The sequence below is a fragment of the Callospermophilus lateralis genome, chromosome 6 (genome assembly GCF_048772815.1).
Source record: "Callospermophilus lateralis isolate mCalLat2 chromosome 6, mCalLat2.hap1, whole genome shotgun sequence".
Taxonomy (NCBI): Eukaryota; Metazoa; Chordata; class Mammalia; order Rodentia; family Sciuridae; genus Callospermophilus; species Callospermophilus lateralis.
In genome coordinates, this window is record NC_135310.1 from 53,920,829 (window position 1) to 53,940,343 (window position 19,515).

At 43.2% G+C, this 19,515-nt stretch overlaps 1 protein-coding gene across 3 annotated transcripts in view; it reads left to right on the plus strand.

Moving 5' to 3' along the window:
• The window catches only part of Fyn (FYN proto-oncogene, Src family tyrosine kinase), a 201,057-nt gene that overhangs the window by 159,711 nt on the left and 21,831 nt on the right, over window positions 1-19,515 (plus strand). For 2 of the 3 annotated variants that reach the window (XM_076858338.2, XM_077109636.1), the window contains 5 exons: window positions 550-699; window positions 3,191-3,355; window positions 6,376-6,555; window positions 8,183-8,259; window positions 8,356-8,509. In XM_076858338.2, the coding sequence (XP_076714453.1) occupies window positions 550-699; window positions 3,191-3,355; window positions 6,376-6,555; window positions 8,183-8,259; window positions 8,356-8,509 (726 nt within the window). Of the gene's footprint in view, window positions 1-549; window positions 700-3,190; window positions 3,356-3,757; window positions 3,914-6,375; window positions 6,556-8,182; window positions 8,260-8,355; window positions 8,510-19,515 lie in introns of all 3 variants that reach the window. The other variant, XM_076858339.2, reaches the window with a different exon arrangement.

Sequence of the window (19,515 nt, forward strand, 5' to 3'; positions counted from 1 at the left end):
TTTATTATTTAACAACTCATTAGAACCCATAAGAGGAGATAGGTCAAGGGAGAAAAGAGTAGGGGCCTTCAGGTTTGGTCTTTCAGATACTGCTTATCTGTTCCTGTCAACTGCTGTGAAGCAAAACTTTGAAGCTCACTTCTAGAGAAACAGCCCTTCAATTTGTTTTGTGCAAACTTTCCCTATCTTCTACCATACCTCGTAGGAGAGGATCCCTGGGATGCAGGCTCGGCTGGGAGTCCTTGTTCTTCTCTTGATCTTGCCTAAGGGGTCTGCTCAGTATGAAACTACATACCAAATACAGTATGTTAGAAAAGTATCCAGGAAGCTTCCAGGCTCCAGGGCAAAATCATTTTATTTGCTAGTATCAATTGACATTTACAGGAAACCAAAAGTTGTCTTTTTCCTGTTACTTAGTGGAGATGTCATGTGTATGGATATATGTGTATGTTCCCTTAATAACTATTAATTGCAATAGTCAAGTAAATGAGACCTAAAAAAATAGTACTCAAAATGATTGGCACTGCTAACGCTTTGCACATTTGCTAGGTGCCTATTCACTTTCTATCCGTGATTGGGATGATATGAAAGGAGACCATGTCAAACATTATAAAATTCGCAAACTTGACAATGGCGGGTATTACATCACCACCCGGGCCCAGTTTGAAACACTTCAGCAGCTTGTACAACATTACTCAGGTAACTTTGATTCTAACTACCTACTAACCATTCAGGAGCCGAGGGAGTGGGAGGTGCAGAGCTCAAAGGGAGAGTGGGAGAGGGGAAAGGAATGACAACCATATACAAAGTCACTGGTAGAGCCAGTTTTCCTCCCCAACCCCTTACAGGAGGGTTTCTGAGTGGCTCTGGGGTTGTTGTCCTAGAGCTGTTATTATGAGTTGCGTGTGCCTGTCAGAAGATTCTGTAACATTCTAATTCCCCAAGTAGAAGTAGTAGGTTGAATCTTAAAAGTTGTCTGTGTGTTCAACTTCATTTTCAAATCCTTGCAAGTTACCTTTTCCCATTCCCTCCATTATGGAACTTAGAACTATGAAAAGAAGAGGGCGTGGTGGCTGGGAGGGTACTTTTATGGGGACTACAGCAGGGAGCATTGGGTTCCTGCTGTCACTTTACACTCAGAACTGCTGTGGGACACCTGCACATGCATTCCGTGCTCCTGATGGGGTAACTAGGTTTGTACTTATGTGACCCACAGTTCTTAGACCTATTACATCCACTGCATTGAACTTTTCAAAATTACATTAGTCTCTATCCTAATACCCAAGTGTCATCATTATTTTGTTCGTCCTTATTTATTGTTCTTTCTTAATTATTAGGTATTTAGGTGTGCAGCTTGTGCATTTTATTCAAGAATGTGGCTTTTATGTGCAGTTGTTAAAATGCTTTCTTCCCTTGGTTAGAGAGTGATCCCACCATTTTGTACATTCACCTGATATAGATATAGGTATACAAGTACAGGTCTCTATCTACACGTCTCTATGTGCACCTCTCTACATTTCATTGAGCCCTGGAGTTTTTTATGTGACCCATGTATGCATTTTGTATCATTCTTCACAACAATGACATGATTCCAGAACAGTATGATTTGACCTCTGCTGTTGCTCTATGCACATTCATTGAAAAGTACATTTCTTAGCATGAAATAACAATCTTTTGAAAATGACTGTAAGAAATATCTATATATTGATCTTGGTCACTAATGAGCAATTTAAAAAATTCACAACACCTGGAGTACTAGTTGATTCAGGCCTCGGCTAATTTGGTTTATGTGGATTCTAACAAAATATTTGAGAGAAATGGAGCAGAATATCTCCCTGAGCTTAAGTGATATACTCAAAATGCCTGCATGTTGTAAGGATTTCAAATGCTGAAATATATTTCATTACAGCGAAACATCAGCAGGATCCCTAGGGTTTGGATCATTTGAAAATACTGTATTGGAAAGGGCACCTTAATAACATCATAAAGCTGGAAGGAGAGAAGGGATATGAAGAACAATAGACATTTTTTAATCTCAGGGAAAAAAAAATCCATCTCAAGTTAGATTTGTTTTTATATTGGCTTTTCTTCTCCTTCCTCTTCACACATAAAATGCCTTCGAAATATTGACACATAAATAATTTCCTGCCTAAATATCTCAGAACCTGATTCCATCAAAGAAAAAGGAGTAGAAAGTTAGAGTTAGATTTCAGAGAAAAATCAACACCATGTTTGCTTTTCCTGGATCTGAGAGGCTTCCAGGGGATGGGAGGGGCTCTGGGCAGTTCTTGTCCTTTCCCCAAGTTCTTCTTCTGTGCTGCCTCGTCTCACCTGACTGATTTTTAACATGGTGTTTCATCAGTTTCCCCTTAACATTGCTAGATCCTAAAAGGTATATTCTTTTTAAAAAGAAGGGAGGAAAGAGCTCCCAGTAACATATGAGTGATATAGCTACTGTTTTCCTCCTCTTTCACATCATTCAGTTTCTGTGAATGTTAGTTTTTCCATTCTTTCTCCTTTCAATCCATACTCCTAAATTATCCAGAGAAGACTGTTATAAAAGTTTTTTTTAAAAATAGACAACAGCATAGAAGCAATGCAAGCATATTTGACTAGTAGAATGGAGTCCGAAATCTCTGGATATGTGGCATCCTTTCCTCTGCCAGGTGCAGCCTTCAGCCTTGCTAGATCCTCTATGGGAGGACCTCATACTGAAGTTAAGATTTTAAATGTACTCGTACCAGAGAGCCCTCCAGTCCCCTAGGTAATCTAGATACTAGTGAGGGAAAGAGATGGTCATGCCAACATTCGTTAGTCTAAATGTCCTCTTTGAAATCAGGGAGAGGATTTTCAGGATCCCAGAAGACACGTTATGAGCACTTTAGGCTGACAGTGATTTTCTTACTTGTGAGTACAGAGACCAAAACAGTTTGTCTCTATATCTATATAGACTATTCCACACCTGGGGGCATGGAATAGTTCGATTTTAATATGTCCCCTGTCCTATCTGCAATGAGAAGGCTTCACCGTGTGGCTTTGGATCCTCCAAGGTGTGTGCCGTTCTGTGCTGAGCAGCCCTGTCCAAGCTCCCTTGGGCGACAGCAAGTGTGGGTTTGCATCTGTGCGTGTTGTTGTTACATGTGTTCTGCTCTTCTCTCCCTCTCTGCCGCTGCCCCTGCTCCTGCATCAGAGAGAGCCGCAGGTCTCTGCTGCCGCCTAGTAGTTCCTTGTCACAAAGGGATGCCAAGGCTTACCGATCTGTCTGTCAAAACCAAAGATGTCTGGGAAATCCCTCGAGAATCCCTGCAGTTGATCAAGAGACTGGGAAATGGGCAGTTTGGGGAAGTATGGATGGGTATGCTGAGATTCAATTACTCTCTTATTAGCATCCTTGTTTGGGAAATCCCAAAGAGCAAAGATGGAAGGTGAGAATAAAGACTTTATGACAAGAAGGAATTACTCTTCATAAGGAATCTTTTTTTTTTTATTTATTTTAACTTACTGTCTAGAAAAGAGACAGTAAGTGGGCAAGGCTGATAGATGGCTCAATTAGTGCTCTTATATGTACCTCAGTTCATAAACCAATAAACAGTAGAGGAAATTTTCCAACCTGCATAAAATGTGTTGCCCTTCATTTCCAGCTGCAAATATTGTTGAATGTCGCCCTAAAGGGCAAGTCACCTTCCATCTTTCCTAGTGCATGCATGATTATGGATTATAAGGACTGTGTTTTCTTTATTAATTCCCTTTCCTGTAGAGAAAGCTGATGGTTTGTGTTTTAACTTAACTGTGATTTCATCGAGTTGTGCCCCACAAACTTCTGGATTGGCTAAAGATGCTTGGGAAGTTGCACGTGACACCTTGTTTCTGGATACGAAGCTGGGTCAGGGGTGTTTCGCAGAAGTATGGCTTGGTAAGGCAGAGGGTGCATTTTGTTTTGGCTGTATCTTAAAGCCATTGAAAGGACAGTGTTGAACAAATACATATATATGGTCACTGGGACAGTGACAATGTGAATAACTAGATAGACACAGGCCATCCTGATTTTCAGGACATGATGATGACACCTTGCAGTTCTCACCTGTTCTACTTCTTGTGGTTTAAACACCTGCAGAACAGGAAACCAACACACTGTAAATGTGGTGGTTTTCTAAAAAATGGAAAGGTAAGATTATATATATATGGCTATAAAGTAAGAATTTTTTTTTTTTTTTTAACTTACAAGGCCTGAGTTTGATTCCTGACGAGCTGACTAAAACAAACAAGGGGCTTATTTAACATCTTTGAGCCTCAGTTTTCTCATCTGTAAAACTGGAGTGATATCCACTACATGTGTATGATTGTTGGGAGTATTACCTGGAACAATATGTTTAAAATCCCTTGCAGATAGTATGTGTTCAGTAGACATGTCTACTTCTATTTGGTTGCCACTGATTAAGCCAAATGCACTGGACCCTAGAAATTGCTTTTATAATTTTTTGGGGTCAGTTGCAGTTTTGCTTATCCATGCACTTATACCTCATCCAAAAATGACTATAGGTAAAACACAATTAAAGATTAGAGAATCCTTCTTCCCCCTTCCTTAGAGTCTGTTAAAAATGATATAAATAGAAACCTGTGGCTATGTGCAATTCAGGTCTTTTTAATCTGCATTTTAAAAGTCAATGCATCCGGGCTTGGTGGTACACACCTGTCATCCCAGTGACTCGGGAAGCTAAAACAGGAAGATTGTGAGTTTCAAGATAGCCTCAGAAACTTAGTGAGACCCTAATCAACTTAATGAGACCCTAACTCATTGGCTTAGTAGTTGAGCGGCCCGGCTTCAATCCCTACTACCGCCTCGCCAAAAAAAAAAAAAAAAAGTTAATGTAGATAAAACAAGACTTGGCAAATAGTAAGTACTATAGAGATATACATACTTGAATAGACAGATGGATAGTAGAAATACGCTCGGACATACACAGGTGTGTGTTTCTATTGTCCATCCATATATCCCTCTCCCAAGTCACTGAGAACCCTTATTATTGTATCCATCTCTCTCTGGACTCTATCTCAACTATTCTAAGACAAATTTATATGATCTTTTCCCTTATCTACCCAATTCACAATTGGAGTTATGGGTCCTAATTGGATCCTATAAGAAAATTTATTTTTAAATTTTATAATTATCAACATTAAATCAGTACTCAGACCACTAAGATTTTCTTGCCCATGAAACATAAAACAGCATGTCATCATAATTGGAATGGATGCATCTGTAGTTTCCCAGATGTTATTAAGTCTCATGTTATAATTATATGAACCATGTTTATAACAGGATAAGGAGAATTGTCCCAATTTACAGAATTCTTAGATCCTAAAGTCATAGATTAAATACAAAAATAAATCTTAATATAAACCTATCTTTCCAATAGAGAATAGCAATCTAAATTAGCAGATTTTTCTTTTCCCTTTATAAAATTACCCTTCAAAGCCTTAGGACTAACAATGGATACACATAAAACCCAGCATTTTGTTTTATTTTTTAATTTGGGAGCTGAAAGACACTCAAAAGATAATCCGTTCCATACTTGTGTTTTACAGATGAGGTAACGGATCTCAATCATAAACCAGGCCTGGGATCAGCTAGTTTTTAACATGGGAAGCTTAAGTATTTCTGTTCCTTGTTAGCTGCTGTTTAAGTTCCCTAGTCTTCTGGATAGAAACCATCATTCTTGTTGTGGCTGACCATCAGTATACCTGAGGAATTTGTCTTACCTGAGAAAGTATTGGCAAGGAGACCTTCAGCTCCTTGCCAATGCTTATGTGCATGCTTGGCTCAGTAGTTCCAGGACTCAGTCAAGTAGCTCATCCATTGCAGACAGTCAAAAGTCTGTCTCAAGTCAGTTTCCAAGCACCCTCAGTGTGTTACCACGTTATTTTAATGGCGCACCCATAAAATGGAACTTAACCAGATTTTTTCCATGTTTCTCTATGAACTCAAGGATGGCTATTAGATGGCTAGACCTGTTTTAAACCCTGGACTTTTATCACTGTAAAGAGGAGTCCAGAGCTTTGGTATATATTTGTAATCATATGCCCAAGTGAAAAAAAGAAAATAATATATGCATCAAAATAAAAAAAATAAATAAATAATTTAATATATCCATTGCCATTAAAAAAAACTCATTTTTTTGTTAAAATACTTGACTGAATCCTTGCAATTGACTGTCTTTATCACAAAAACAATATGAGGTTTTGTAAAAACTTAAAATCTAACTTTATGCACATAGCTATTAGTCAAAAACCCTTTTCTTTTTTTTTTTTTTTTTTTTTTTTTTTTTTGCCATCAGAAGAGGATTTTGGATTTGACTTAATATTGTGGGATGTTTGTAGGTACCTGGAATGGAAACACAAAAGTAGCCATAAAGACTCTTAAACCAGGCACAATGTCCCCTGAATCATTCCTTGAAGAAGCGCAGATCATGAAGAAGTTGAAGCATGACAAGTTGGTCCAGTTGTACGCCGTGGTGTCTGAGGAACCCATCTACATCGTCACTGAGTATATGAATAAAGGTCAGCAATGCTTCTCCAGCTCACAGTTATTTCCAGGGGCTATCTTAGAGAGGAAAATGTATCTGCCTTTTTGGGTTTTTCCCAGGTTTTTGAATGATCCAGTATTCCGGCCAGGAAACACGAGTTGTGTGCTTAAAATATTTTTAAAACCGACTAACATTGAGTTTGCCCCCAAATCTTTGTGAAATGCAGTGCCTTTTGTGTGTTGCACATGTCAGTAATTGAAGTTCTTCTCCATAATTAAAGCATTCACTTTAATATCAGGAGTGATGTAGAGACTATGATAATTTGCAGTGATTTTGCATGCCGCAGCTTCTGTTAAATTTCCTTTTTGTAGGTCTAAATGATAAATATCTTATCTGGGGATGGGGATATAGCTCAATTGGTAGAGTGCTTGCCTCACAAGCATAAGGACCTGGATTTGATCCCCAGCATCACACACACCCCAAAAAAATAAAAATCTTATCTGGGCTAAGTTTAATTTCCATCATTTCAACATCTTTTTTTTTCCAGTTCTCCACTTAAATAACAGATGAAGAAATGGCATGCATTTTATTCCCCCTCTTTCTCCATACCCCCCATTTTTTTTGTGTGTGTGTGTATGAGTGTGTGTATGTGTGTGTGTGTGTGTCTTTATAATCAAACCAGCATTGTTGGGGATAAGGCCAGAGATCACTTTGTTTTGGAAAAACAGATGAATCAAACAAGAAACAGCCATAAAAGGCTATGCATTGTACAACAGAGGACACCAGTGTAATTTTTCTCTTCCACGTAGTTTCTTTTAAAATATAATTGGAATTTTTTCCTGGCAGATTGTTTGTCCTTTGTATCCAGGGTTATTTTGTAAATAACTTTGTGATTAAAGCATTAAAAAAATCACTGATGGCCATCATGAGCTCTAGCTTCTGCAAATGATTATTTCCGCCTTAGTGTTAATTCTGGGCCTCCCCAGGCTGGGTTACAATAGCAGCTCTGAAGCGCCAGCTATTTTGTTTCAGATATCTGCTCTAAGGCTTGGCCAGCTGTGATCTCACTAGGCGGAGCTACCTGCTCCACCCATGTTCCTCATATATTCTTTATCGGATTTAAAATCTATATATAAGATAGGCCAGTGAATCTCAGCATAGGTTTTTAGGCCCAGAGTTCAGAATTTCTGATTTACTACATCTGGGACAGGTCCTGAGAATTTGCATTTCTAGCAAGTTTTCCTGGTGATGCCATTGCTGCTGGTCCCAGGACCATAGTTTTAGACTTCTCAGCTGGACTGCATTTTCCCCACATCACTTTTTTGTGCAGAGCTGATTGGAGTATGAGCATGCAGGGGTACAGTTCCTCATGTATCCCTCTTTGTGACATAAAGGGAGATTGAGTTCCCTTTCTTCTGGCTTTATCACATTTTTATTGCCTTAGAAATCAAATCATTGCTGTTTGTTTTTAAAAGGTAAAACCTGCTTCTCAATGCATAGAATTTTTTCCACCTTAGTTTATATATATATATGAACTTTTTTTCCCTTGAGGGCATCATTCCAATCAACTGCCATTTACTTACAGTAAAACCAAATACAGTCCTCCATCAAGAACTCTGTCTTTCAGTGTAAACTGAAATGGTTTTATGTTTTGTTCACAGGAAGTCTACTTGATTTCTTAAAAGATGGTGAAGGAAGAGCTCTGAAATTACCAAATCTTGTGGACATGGCAGCACAGGTAGGCCCAGGGGACTTGATTCTTGTGGTGGATGTAGCGACGTGTAAGTACATTGCATTGTGGTGTAACTCTCGTGCCTCTTCCTGGGTTCCACAGGTTGCTGCAGGAATGGCTTACATTGAGCGCATGAATTATATCCACAGAGATCTGCGGTCAGCAAACATTCTAGTAGGGAATGGACTAATTTGCAAGATTGCTGACTTTGGATTGGCCCGGTTGATTGAAGACAACGAGTACACAGCGAGACAAGGTGGGCACTCAGATGACAGTGGCTCCTGATTGCAACTTTACAAACACTCACTTCCTACACAACCCTTCCTTTTTACCATCCTTTCCTGCAGAACATATTTGAAAGGTCATCCTTAAACTGGATTTTTTCCTCTTTGATCTGGCAGGAATTTGGTAGCTCTGTTGATGGGAGATTGCAGTGGGTTCAATAGATGGATGAGATATTGCTTTTCAGTCAGTAGATGTCCACTCCTTTGGTCTTCCTGGTTCATGCCACCATCCTCACAGCATCCAAGCCCAGGAGACTCTGCTTTTTGACAAAGAGGGCTATGGAAAGCCAAGGGGTCAGTCAAGTTATAGCTCATTTCTCAACCAATCTAAATCTGAGCAGAAAACAGGAAGCATACTCAAAGTGGAGAACTTAATAAAATTGTGTCTTTTAAAAAGGAAAAGGAAGGATTTAGGAAAACCAGCAGGGCCTGGTGAGGTGCCTTGGAGCTAGTAACAGCAGCAGAGCTAGGGCCTGAGAGGCAAGAGGCAGGGAGTGGGCAGCAGTGGTCAGAGCGAGAGAGCCTCCTGGTAGAGAGGTAGCAGGGACACTAAGGCATTAATACCAGCTTCCAGGTCCCCTGCAGCCCAGCCAGAAGCCAGAGGTCAAAGAAGCTTAGTCCTGAATCCTTATGGAGCAAGGGTGGAAAGGAGGGCTGGAGGGACTATGGAAGGTAACATCATAGTCCCTCAAAAAGCCCCATCTTCTTTCATCACTTGCCTCCCCCACCCCCTGCAAAAATTCATGGAAATCAACCTTTAAGCAAAATACATCCCAAACCATCAGCCACATCAGTGGGGCAGCATTTCAGGTGCTATTAGAGCACCAGATGCCAGGAAGGAGATCCCAGGGATATTTTCTGTTGTCCCAATCTTCACCTAAGCACACACCAGGAAAATGTGTGGAATTAAGTGGACAATTTGCAATCAGATGAAGGCTCCTGGGTAGATGATCCTGCTTGTAACTGGGGAAGGGGCAGCTTGCATTGCCATCGTTAGCCAAAGCTGGTCATTCTGTGCAAGGCTGGGCAGTGCCTGGAATATGTTATACTAAGGTGATGCTTTCTGCTGAATTTCAGAGTTCTTCCTTGCCTTCTTCTCCTTCTGTTTTATTTTTGTTTTTGTTTTTGTTTTTTTTGGGGGGGCGGGTCCTGGGGATTGAACTCAGGGGCACTTAGCCACTGAGTCACATCCTCAGCAATTTTATTATTATTATTATTTTTTAGAGACAAGGTCTCACTGAGCTGCTGAGGCCTTGCTACATTGCTGAAGCTGGCTTCAGACTCACAATCCTCCTGCCTCAGCCTCCTGAGCTGTGGGGATTACAGGTGTGCACCACCGCACCCTGCTTCCTTTTGATTCTTCATGCCAATTTCCTCCTCTCTTTATTTGACTCTGAGGATGGAAATGTTTTCAGTGGTCTCGAGCCCCAAGTGATGAGGGAAAATGTTAAACTATGACCCTGGTTGGTACAGAGACTGTCCAAATGCTAAGTTACACGTGGGTCAGATAGCTCCGCTATTTGAATTTCCCCAGCACGCAGCAGTTCTTGTCCTGGAGCCAAATGCCCGCACAGCGAGCACACACACCCAGATGGTGCGCCGTCTCTCTGATCAAAGGCACCCGTAGCCCTGATTGGCACTGGCAGAGCAGAGAGGAATGTGGGCATGCTTTTTAGGCAAGGTGAGCTGAGAGATGATCTGAGCAACCATCATCTGGGAGCTGGTCCTGAGTGAGCCCCTCAGCTGGAAGGACAGGGGACCTGAACACTCACTTGGTTTAGTAAAGGGTAAGCTCCTGGGACTGAATGGAGTCCCAGGGCCAGAGCTGTTTCTTCCCTTTAACCAGACTTTAGACTCCACAGTTTGTGTTTAACACTCTCGAACCTTCAAAAAATGAGAAGGTTCAGGACCAGGAAAGCACATATGCTGGCAGAGTGCTGTGGATAGGGCCTGAGTCGTTAGTTCAAGAGTCGTCCTTCGACCAGGTAAAGTTCCTTAGGATGTGGCCCCGGGTGATTGGCGCCCCTCACCACTTCCTTTCAGGCTGCTCTGCTCTGGAGGGGGCCCAGAGCTCCTGCGCTCAGCCTTGACCCCACAGCCTTCCTCCCCGTGTCTCTGCCTCAATGCCTTCCTGCCCTTCCTCGACCCCACTGTCTCACAGCCATCTGAAGTCCTTCACAAAGCCCAGCCTCACACCCCTTTGTTCCACATTTCCTTTACATAATTTCCAAATGGAAGGTTCCATCCTTCCCTGAGTACTTAGAACACTTTTTCTCCTTTCTTTCCTGTCCTAAACAACTTCAAATTCTAGAAAGAGAAAAGTAAAAAGAATCCAAAAGAACTAGAGAACTGAACTGGGGGCAAAAAGTAAAGCCAGAGGAGCTCCAGGATTTCCAGAGAACAAAAGAAATGCTCTCCTGCAACTGAGGGAAAGGAAGAACAGGGGCATGTATGGAATACCTCCACGCCCAGACTGCAAGGGAAAGGCTGAGGAACCTGGAGGAAAGCAACAGAAATAGATTCAGAGGGGTTAAGTCATTTGTGCAAAGTCACCCAGCAGTTAAAATGGCAGAGCCAGGTAGGGCTCACCTTACTGCATTCATCCTCTTAAGCTATGCGTAAGACAGTGATTAAAAGAACAGAAGTAGAAATGGAAAGGATTAGTCGTAAGTCCCTTTTCCCCTTTATTTTATGGGAAAGTTTTTAAGGGGCTCCTTCTAATGTGCATGTGTGTGGGGATTGGAGAGACTTTCGTTTTTCAGTACTGGGACAACCCAGTTATCAATTTCCTCCTGAGGGTCTGCTCTACCCCGGCCTCTTCAGGAGGCAGAAAGGGCCTGGTGTGTATCTGCTGGTGTGCTCTGCAGATGGCATGTGTGCTGCATGCTGAAGCTTTTACCAGGGATTAATCAGCTTCTCCAGACAGCTGGTCCATGTGCCTAATAATATTTGCAAGTCGGGTTTTATGTTACCCGCAGGCCACAGCCCTGCCACATCCTGATTATGGGAGTGCAGGCAGTGTTCAGAAACATGTGCCAAACTCAGATATTTTAAGACCACGAATGACAATTGTTTGCAAAACAGTTGTGAGTTTTCCATCTCAGGGTGCACTGAAATGTCTGTCACCCCCACCCCCACCCCCAGGCGAAGGTATGACAGCACAGTGTGTGTTGTGGTTAGAATTTGAAGCTGTTATGCCGTCTTTCATGTGCTCCTTACCTCCTGTCACCCCTTCCTGCCCCTGACTGTGAGCAGAAGCCCCATGTCAGAGAGGAGGTCAAGGCCAGGCCTATCCTGTGAGGGTGGTCCTTCACTGACAGCGTTATAGAAACAACACGAAATATATTTGAGGTTGCTTATTCTCAGTTACCTGGATGTCTCTCACCCAACTGGAGCAGATAGTTCTTCTTTAGCCATAAACTCTTTGCTAAATTCTGTCCATTTAGAGTCTTGTTATTGGGTGCTGTCTATAAAAAGAATGTGCTAGTAGCTGCTGATATAAAGAAGCCTAAGCCAGGCACGGTTTATATAGACCTATAGTTCCAGCTGCCAGGGAGGCTGATGCAGGAGGATCACTTGAGCCCAGCCTGGGAAAGAGAGCAAGACCCTATCTCAAAAAAAATAAATAAATAAAGATGCCTAAGACCACCCAGGGTCACAGCTAGCCAATGTGTGGAGGAGCACATCAAAGCCTTAAAGTCAGACAGAACAGGCTTAACTTTCCCACAGTGGATTTGCTTATGTGTAAAACAGAAATGTATCTTACCTGCTTTATAGATTTTTGCAAAGATTAAATGAAATAATGCATGCACAGTGTTTCACCCAGTGCCCAGCACAGAGACAGAGGTAAATAATATTACTTGTTACTGTGCTGTTTTGTTTTGCACGAGGCTAGATTACTGCAGAATAAATAAACAAATGGACTGTAGATACATTGGAAAGGCTCAAACAACTATTTAGAAAAGAAAAGAGGAGCCAGATAATTCCCAGGGAGTCAAATGAAGGTAATTGTGAGAATGGAATGACCCAACAACAGAAATGAGCAAGTCGGAAGAAGATCTTACTTTCAGAGAAAGAGGATGAGTTTGGTTTGGGGTGTGTTGGGTTTGAGGTGACTGTGTTGGTACATACAAGCCCAGAGAGGTCAGCAGGGTGTCCTCACAGCCGCCTCCCTGCCAAAGCTCCCAGAACCCTTGCAGAGCTAACCAAAGCCCCCAACTGGGCCATGGGCACAGGGGAGCCTGCTATGGCCCTCACTCTCCACCCATCCCCTGGGGTCACCAGCATGCTTCTCCCCAGGACTTCGGGCCACCATCAGTTCCTTCCCATGGCAGCTGAGAAGCAGTGGCAAGCCCTCCACAGAATTGCTCTTTCCTCCTGGGCTTTCCTGCAGCTCTGTGCTGACTAGTCTCTGTTTAAACCTAACAAGTACAGGTAGACCTGGCTTGTGTGTAAGAATCATTTGCTTTTGTGGACACTTTCATGTTCTTTCTGAGCCTCAACGTTTCATACAGTACAAGGAACAAATCTGAAGTTTGCAGCTGGGTGCATCTTCACCTGCGTGTGCACCTGAAACCAGCCGTAAAGAAAGACGCGCCCCAGCAGGCCCCTCAGTCCCACAGGCAGCCAGTAGCCACCCCCAGAGGGAGCCTGTTTTCCCTCGACCGCTGTAGATTTCCTTTTGCTGTAAACGAACTCCATCTGCACGAATCGTGTGGCGTTCCTCTTTGGCTCGGCTTCTTTCCCACCCTTATGTTGGGAGATGCAGCCGTGTTGCCCTGTGGCCCAGCATCTCTCCCCCCTTCCCCACAGACATGGCGTAGCTCACCCATCCTGCTGTGGATGACCATGGAGGCCCTTTCCCTCTGGGGCCATGCTCAACAGGGCTGCAGAGTGTGGACACTTTCCCTCCTGTCTGGGGGTCTGCTCCTGGGGTGGAAGCACTAGTCTCAGGATAGGCCGAGGGAAGCAGATGTAGTTAACTGCCTCACAGACTCAGGACACACAGTAACCTGTGCCACTTCACAGTGTTGTGCTTCCCTCCCCAACGCTGAGGAGCCAGGGGTTGAGGAGTCCTGGGTTCGCACCAGTTCTGTTGCCTCCAAGCCTGGCTTCCCTGGGCAAATCACTTAAGGTTTTTGAGCCATATTTTTTCTCATTTGTAAAATGGAGATAACAAAAATAATTGCCTCGTATAATTATTGTGACAATTAACGTTCTATGGAAAGTTCTGTGTGTGCTATGAGATATAAAAATCGTTGTTATAACCTTATTTTTGTGATTAACATGTTTTCCTTCAAAAAGGTCTTCATTTCCTAAAAAAAAAAAAAAAAAAAAAAAATTTAAAGAAGGATTATTAGTAATCAATAGAAAAGAATCAATCTTTTAAGAGAAAAGGTGGGGAGGTGGAGGAGTGAGGGGGTGTGATTTTATCACATGGGCTCTATCTGACCAGTCACCACTTTGATATTATTTACTCATCCTGAGGGACCCCCCACCCTGAACCACAGCTTTGAATCACTTCTCAGCTGTTGTCATTGGGCAGACCTTCTCTCTCCCCATTTTCCTTTTCTATTGAGCCCTATCCCTACCTCCATGCTGCTTGTGTTGTTTTAATCTTGTTGATTCTGAGTGCCAGGCAGGCATTCTCAGCATTTCCCATATCAACACACACACACACACACACACACACACACACACGCATGCATGAGTACAGTGGCAGCAATCATCCTGATTATCCATAAAGCAACTCTTACTGCTTCTTTATAGGGGTGATTTGGCCTAAAGTCCAGCAAAGCACCCGTGTGGGCACAGAGCACATAGTAAGTGCTTAATGTATACAGCAGTGGAAATAGCCACAGTCACTGTCCCCTCTCTACACTCTTCTTTGACCTGTTCTCTGGCTCTCTGAGCAATGTACACAGCACTTCCCAGAAATCAAATGCTGTTGTGGCTGCAAGAACCTTCAGAAGGGAGTGTTTGTTAGGTCACTCACTGTCCCCTGCACACTGCAAGATTGTCTTTGGGGCAAGCACAGAAGCTTTAAAACTAGACAGCCTGTGCTCAAATGCTGACTCTGCCATATCCCTAGAGTATAAGGTCTGGTTTCTCTAAGCCTCATCCTTCTCATCTGTAAAATAGGGTTGATGTCAGTTACCTTCAAGTTAGTTGTAAGAATTAGAGCAAAAGCTGTTGGTATTCACTCCTCTTTGCTCCTCCCAAACCTCTTTCCTTCTTCCCACACCCGCTCCACTCCCAACCCCAAGAGGCAGGGCTGGATCAGGTTGGGGTGTGACCCATGAAATCAAATTATCTTGGTATGAATGTTATTGCTGCTAATTTGCTATATAAAACCTCGGACAAATTACTTAACCTCTCTGAGCCTTCATTTTCTCCTCTGAAAAAATGTATGATAATTATTATCTGCATCATAGAATTGTTGGATAGCTTTCCTGGGAATAGATGTAAAACATATAGCACAAAGCAAATGCTGAATTAGTTGTAAGGAGTAATAAGTAGTTGCAGTTGGTGGTAATAGTAATAGTGATATTATTGATATTGATCTTATGTATGCTAATAACCATATTTATGTCACGGGCAACCCTGAACACACACACACACACACACACACACACACACACACACACACAGAGAGGCATGTGCCCGCAAACATGTACTGCATTGGATTTCCTGACCTTCCCATCATGGTCCCTCCCATGCATAGGAACCGTCCTGCAAGCTTCTCTCCTCCTTTGAATCGTCATGAAGAACAGAACATGGAGTTGCCCTGTGGTTTTGGTTGGTTGGTTGTTTTGGAGTTCCAAATTAGTGACAGAATCGTTGCTGAGAAAGCAAATGTCAAGACAATGTAGTCTTTGATCTTTAGAATATCTGAAGAAATAGGGGCGTTTGGAACTTTGTGTAAGACTGCTGGTTTGTGTATTAAACAGGAGAAGAAAAATGTGTCTGTTCAAAAGCTCCCTGTATTGAGGGTTTAAATTGAATAGATTATTGTCTGGAGGAAAATTCACGTATAAATTAGACTACGAAGAATTCATAATTGTTACAGTTTTCATGTTAATTATTTCATGTTAAAAAATTGTTACTGCATAAATTAACACATTCTTTCATGGAGAACATATTTTAGAAAGATTTGTTACTTTAATAACTCTTTGTGTATTAGAAATCCCAGATGCCGGTACTAATTAAATATAATCAGATTTTGGATTCAAAAAGCACAGTAGCCATTTAACACAAACAAGCAGGCAGCTAGGTTGACAAACACAGTCAGGAAGAAGTGGATCCCTATTCCTTTCAAATTCTGGATTTCACAATTCAGAACTGTGAATTCAATTCCTGTCCTTCCTTTGTATTACAACGGCTGGGGATTATTAGACTCAGAGCGCCAGCTTTCCAGCTCAAGGGCTCCTGCAGAATTATTAATCAGCCACCTCTGAGGCCCCTGTAATCCAGTGGCAGATCAAGGCTGATCTCGCCGTGAGATGCCCTCCCTCTGCCCTCCTCAGCACATGAATTTCTTGTTCTCTGTCAACAACAGCATCGCCATTCCTGCACAGTGTGCGGTGACCTGAACTGCAAAAGTCAGGGGAGGGAAGGGGGGGGGGAACCCTCTTAATTATTGAGCATAATCTAATTCTTTCCATGCTGGAGAAGCAAACCATCCTTTGATGAAAAGCAAACCCTTTCCAATGCAAACCATTGTTTTAAGAACAGAGCAGGAAACTTGCTTGTTCCCAGCTCCAGCCATGAAAAGCCGCCATGAAATGACCATGCCACGCCCTGTGCCCAGTTGGGAGTTTATCATCCCAGGGCCATCTGGGAGAGGCAGGGGCCCCAGCAGTCCTCACCCCTGCTCCCACAGCCTGGGGGCACTCCTGCGGAGTGGAGCTGCATGCCTGAACCTCACTGCTTGTAATCAAGCCTCCCAGAGCCTGAGTTCGTACACTTCCATCACCAGGCAGAAATCGCCTTCATTTGTATTCCACCGCTTCAAGCTGCGGGGCTTCTATGGGCATTTCTGGGAGGGACTGCTTTGTTTATCTGCCTAGCCACTGCAGAGCTTCAGGCCCAGATTGATAGTCAGGGGTGCAGGTCAGACTGGCAGGAAAATGGAGATGAATCGTAGAAAGCATTCCTATTTCCCTCCTAGGAAGGACATGTTGAAAACCAGATTACAATGAAAAGAAAAGAGACTTCGAATCACCCTTTCCTACTCCAGGCTCTCTTTTAAGATTAAAAATGTTTAAGGGAAGGAAGGATACTGATTTCTTCTACTTTCACCCTGGGGTAGCTTTTAGGATCTGCACAGGGAATACAGATGGGCCTGACGCCAGCCAGGTCACCTAGAGCCCCGCTTTCCTATCACCTCTCCTCTTTATCTGCAGCCACCCGGGCAGTCCTGCTTTGTGTTCCGAGTGAACGTCTCTTTCTGCCAGAGCTGTTTGGTGGTGGTTGTTTATGAATGGTCAGGAGCAAGCCCTGGGTCTGTGCATCCCACGTTTCTTGGTAATCATCAAGAAGGAAGCAGATGGTCACCCTCTGTGATTTTAAAGTGTGTAAATAGGAACTGCAGACTGCCATCAAACATCAAAAATGTCATTTGGCTTCCTTGTCTTGCTTTGCTGGCAGAAGGAACCCTGCATTTGCATCATCTGGATAATCAGGGGCAGGCAGCGCACACCAAAACTGCCCACACTTGAAGCCTCTGTTTTTTCCAACCAAAGGCAGGTGCTCAACACATACATTATGACAGTCTCCCTGGTGGAGATCCCAAAGGCATAGACATGGTGCCAGATTGCAAGGTTGGGGGACAGTTTGAAAAATAAAACCCAAACTCCCAACAAACCCCCCAGCATGACCAGCATGTTCCTAACAGTGTCCCCAAACTAACTGCTGTCCATGCTGTATGTCCACACAGCATGGCTTGAAATCAGACTAACTCAGGCCCACTGTCCTTCTGGGTTGGCTGGATTCTTGGAATCAATTCTATGTTAAGATCCATTTGTTACTTAAGAGAATTCTTTTCATCTCCCAGATAGGAGCGTAGAGATAGTTAACAGCAATCTGCATGCAGCTTTCTTGGCCTTTGTTCTCGGTTGAAAATCACAGAAGTAGTTCCCATCCTTTAGGGCCATGAATCAGAACTGTGTTCTGATATTGTTTCCTCTTTGGTCCTTGGAAAGCTGGAAGGATAACTGTAATCATTCAGAGTCTTGGAGTTCTAGAAGAGCTTGCAGGGTTCCTCTTTCCTCAAGACCACCCAGGGCAACCTCTGAATCAAGCTCCCAAGCACAGTTGGCACTTCAAGGAAAGTCTCCTTGGAGGTTCTCAGAGTTCTTTTTTAAGAATAAAAGGACCAAATACCCATGATTTAGGTGCCCATTCATTTCACTCTTTACTTTTGTGGAGTCAGTGAGAATTGTCCTGGTCATAATGGTGAGGAGCATGGTGGGGAAACGCAGGCGGTCCAGAGCATCCTCCTGCCCCCTTCTGGCTCCCCCTAGATACCCTGCTTGCTATGGTCTTCCATGTAAGAAGTGCTTACATGGAAGCACTTACATGGCTTTTGCTTACATGGCTTTTGCTTCTTGTCTCATTGCAAAAGCCCAGGATCAGTGCTTAGAGTCCAGCCTCATCCTCATCTCCCCACTGGCTGAGTTGACTCCCTCTGTCCTTTAGTTGTCCTGGGTTATTCTTAATACCCACTGATGGACCTTCCTCCCCTTTTCTATTCAGTCCTCAACTCTGAGTTCCCCTGGAAATATGCTGGCCTCCCCAACCCTGGGTAGTCCTTCCATGAACTCCTCCCAACCTGACTTTGGCTCTTTGCCTCATTAATCAATCCTTGTCTTTGCAGTATGTTCAGGTCTGACTTCTGGCCCTTGGATCTTGCCTTCCTTGGCACTTTCTTGGCCCTTGGAACTTGTCCTTCCTCCTGCCCCTTCCCTGTGGAACAGCCCTCCTTCTTACTACCTGTCTCCTTCCTTCCCGAACTCCTGCCCACCCATATGTGAAATTTCAGATGGAATGCAATCTCAATCCCATTGGCTTTTCATTTGTTTTTATTTTAAAAACATGGTATGAAACTCTTATGGACTGAAAGTAGAAATTTCAACAGAATGTGTCACCCGAGATAACTGGAAACACACAGTTGTATTACTTCAGAAGCATTTGGGAAATTTGAAAGTCGTTCCCTGGGCCGAGTGTGAAAATTCTGAGTTGTGCTTTGCCAAGTTTCCCTGGGTTTGAAATCATTGTTGTGTTTGAGTAAACCACAAAGTTCCAGATCAGGTCAGCTTTGATTTTGTTTCTTTGACAGGATATCCTGGCCTAGTCCCGCCTCGCCCTCCTCCCCCGCCCCACACCATGTAATCAGCTTCCTGTTACTGGCATGGTTCATGATTTCTTTTATCCCCCAGGGTAACTTTAAAGGCAGAGTACCGCACATTATTTAATATTGAATATAATAATTTGCAGAGTTTGTGGCTTCATAATTAAAGAGGGCTCTGGGTGGCTCTTTGGCTCAGAAAGACAGTGTCTATTGTCGACGCTAATGCCTTTCCCCCTTGAAAATGCTGTTGGGGACAACTTGTATTCTCTGCAGGGAGATTCTGGCTTCTGTCATGCTGCATTGGCTTTACCTTCTCCTCTGTAGCCCAGTGTTTTTGCCAGAGGGGATATTCTCTGAGACAGAGTTGTGAATTGGCTTAGTCACCAGAAAACAAAAGACCACAGTCCAGCTCTCTGCTAAGCTGGTACTGGGAGCTGGGTCCTACCAGGCCTGTCCTGGCTCCTGCACTGAGCCTCCCCATCTCAGGCAAAGCCATGAGTCCTGCTGCTTCATTTCTGTGTGTCCTGGAGTCCTCTTTCTGTTTTCCCTTCCTGTTTTCCTCTCTTGTCTGAGTTGCCTTCTTCCTAAAGCTAGTGCTACACAGTTAAGCTTTCTGTCAGGTTTGTA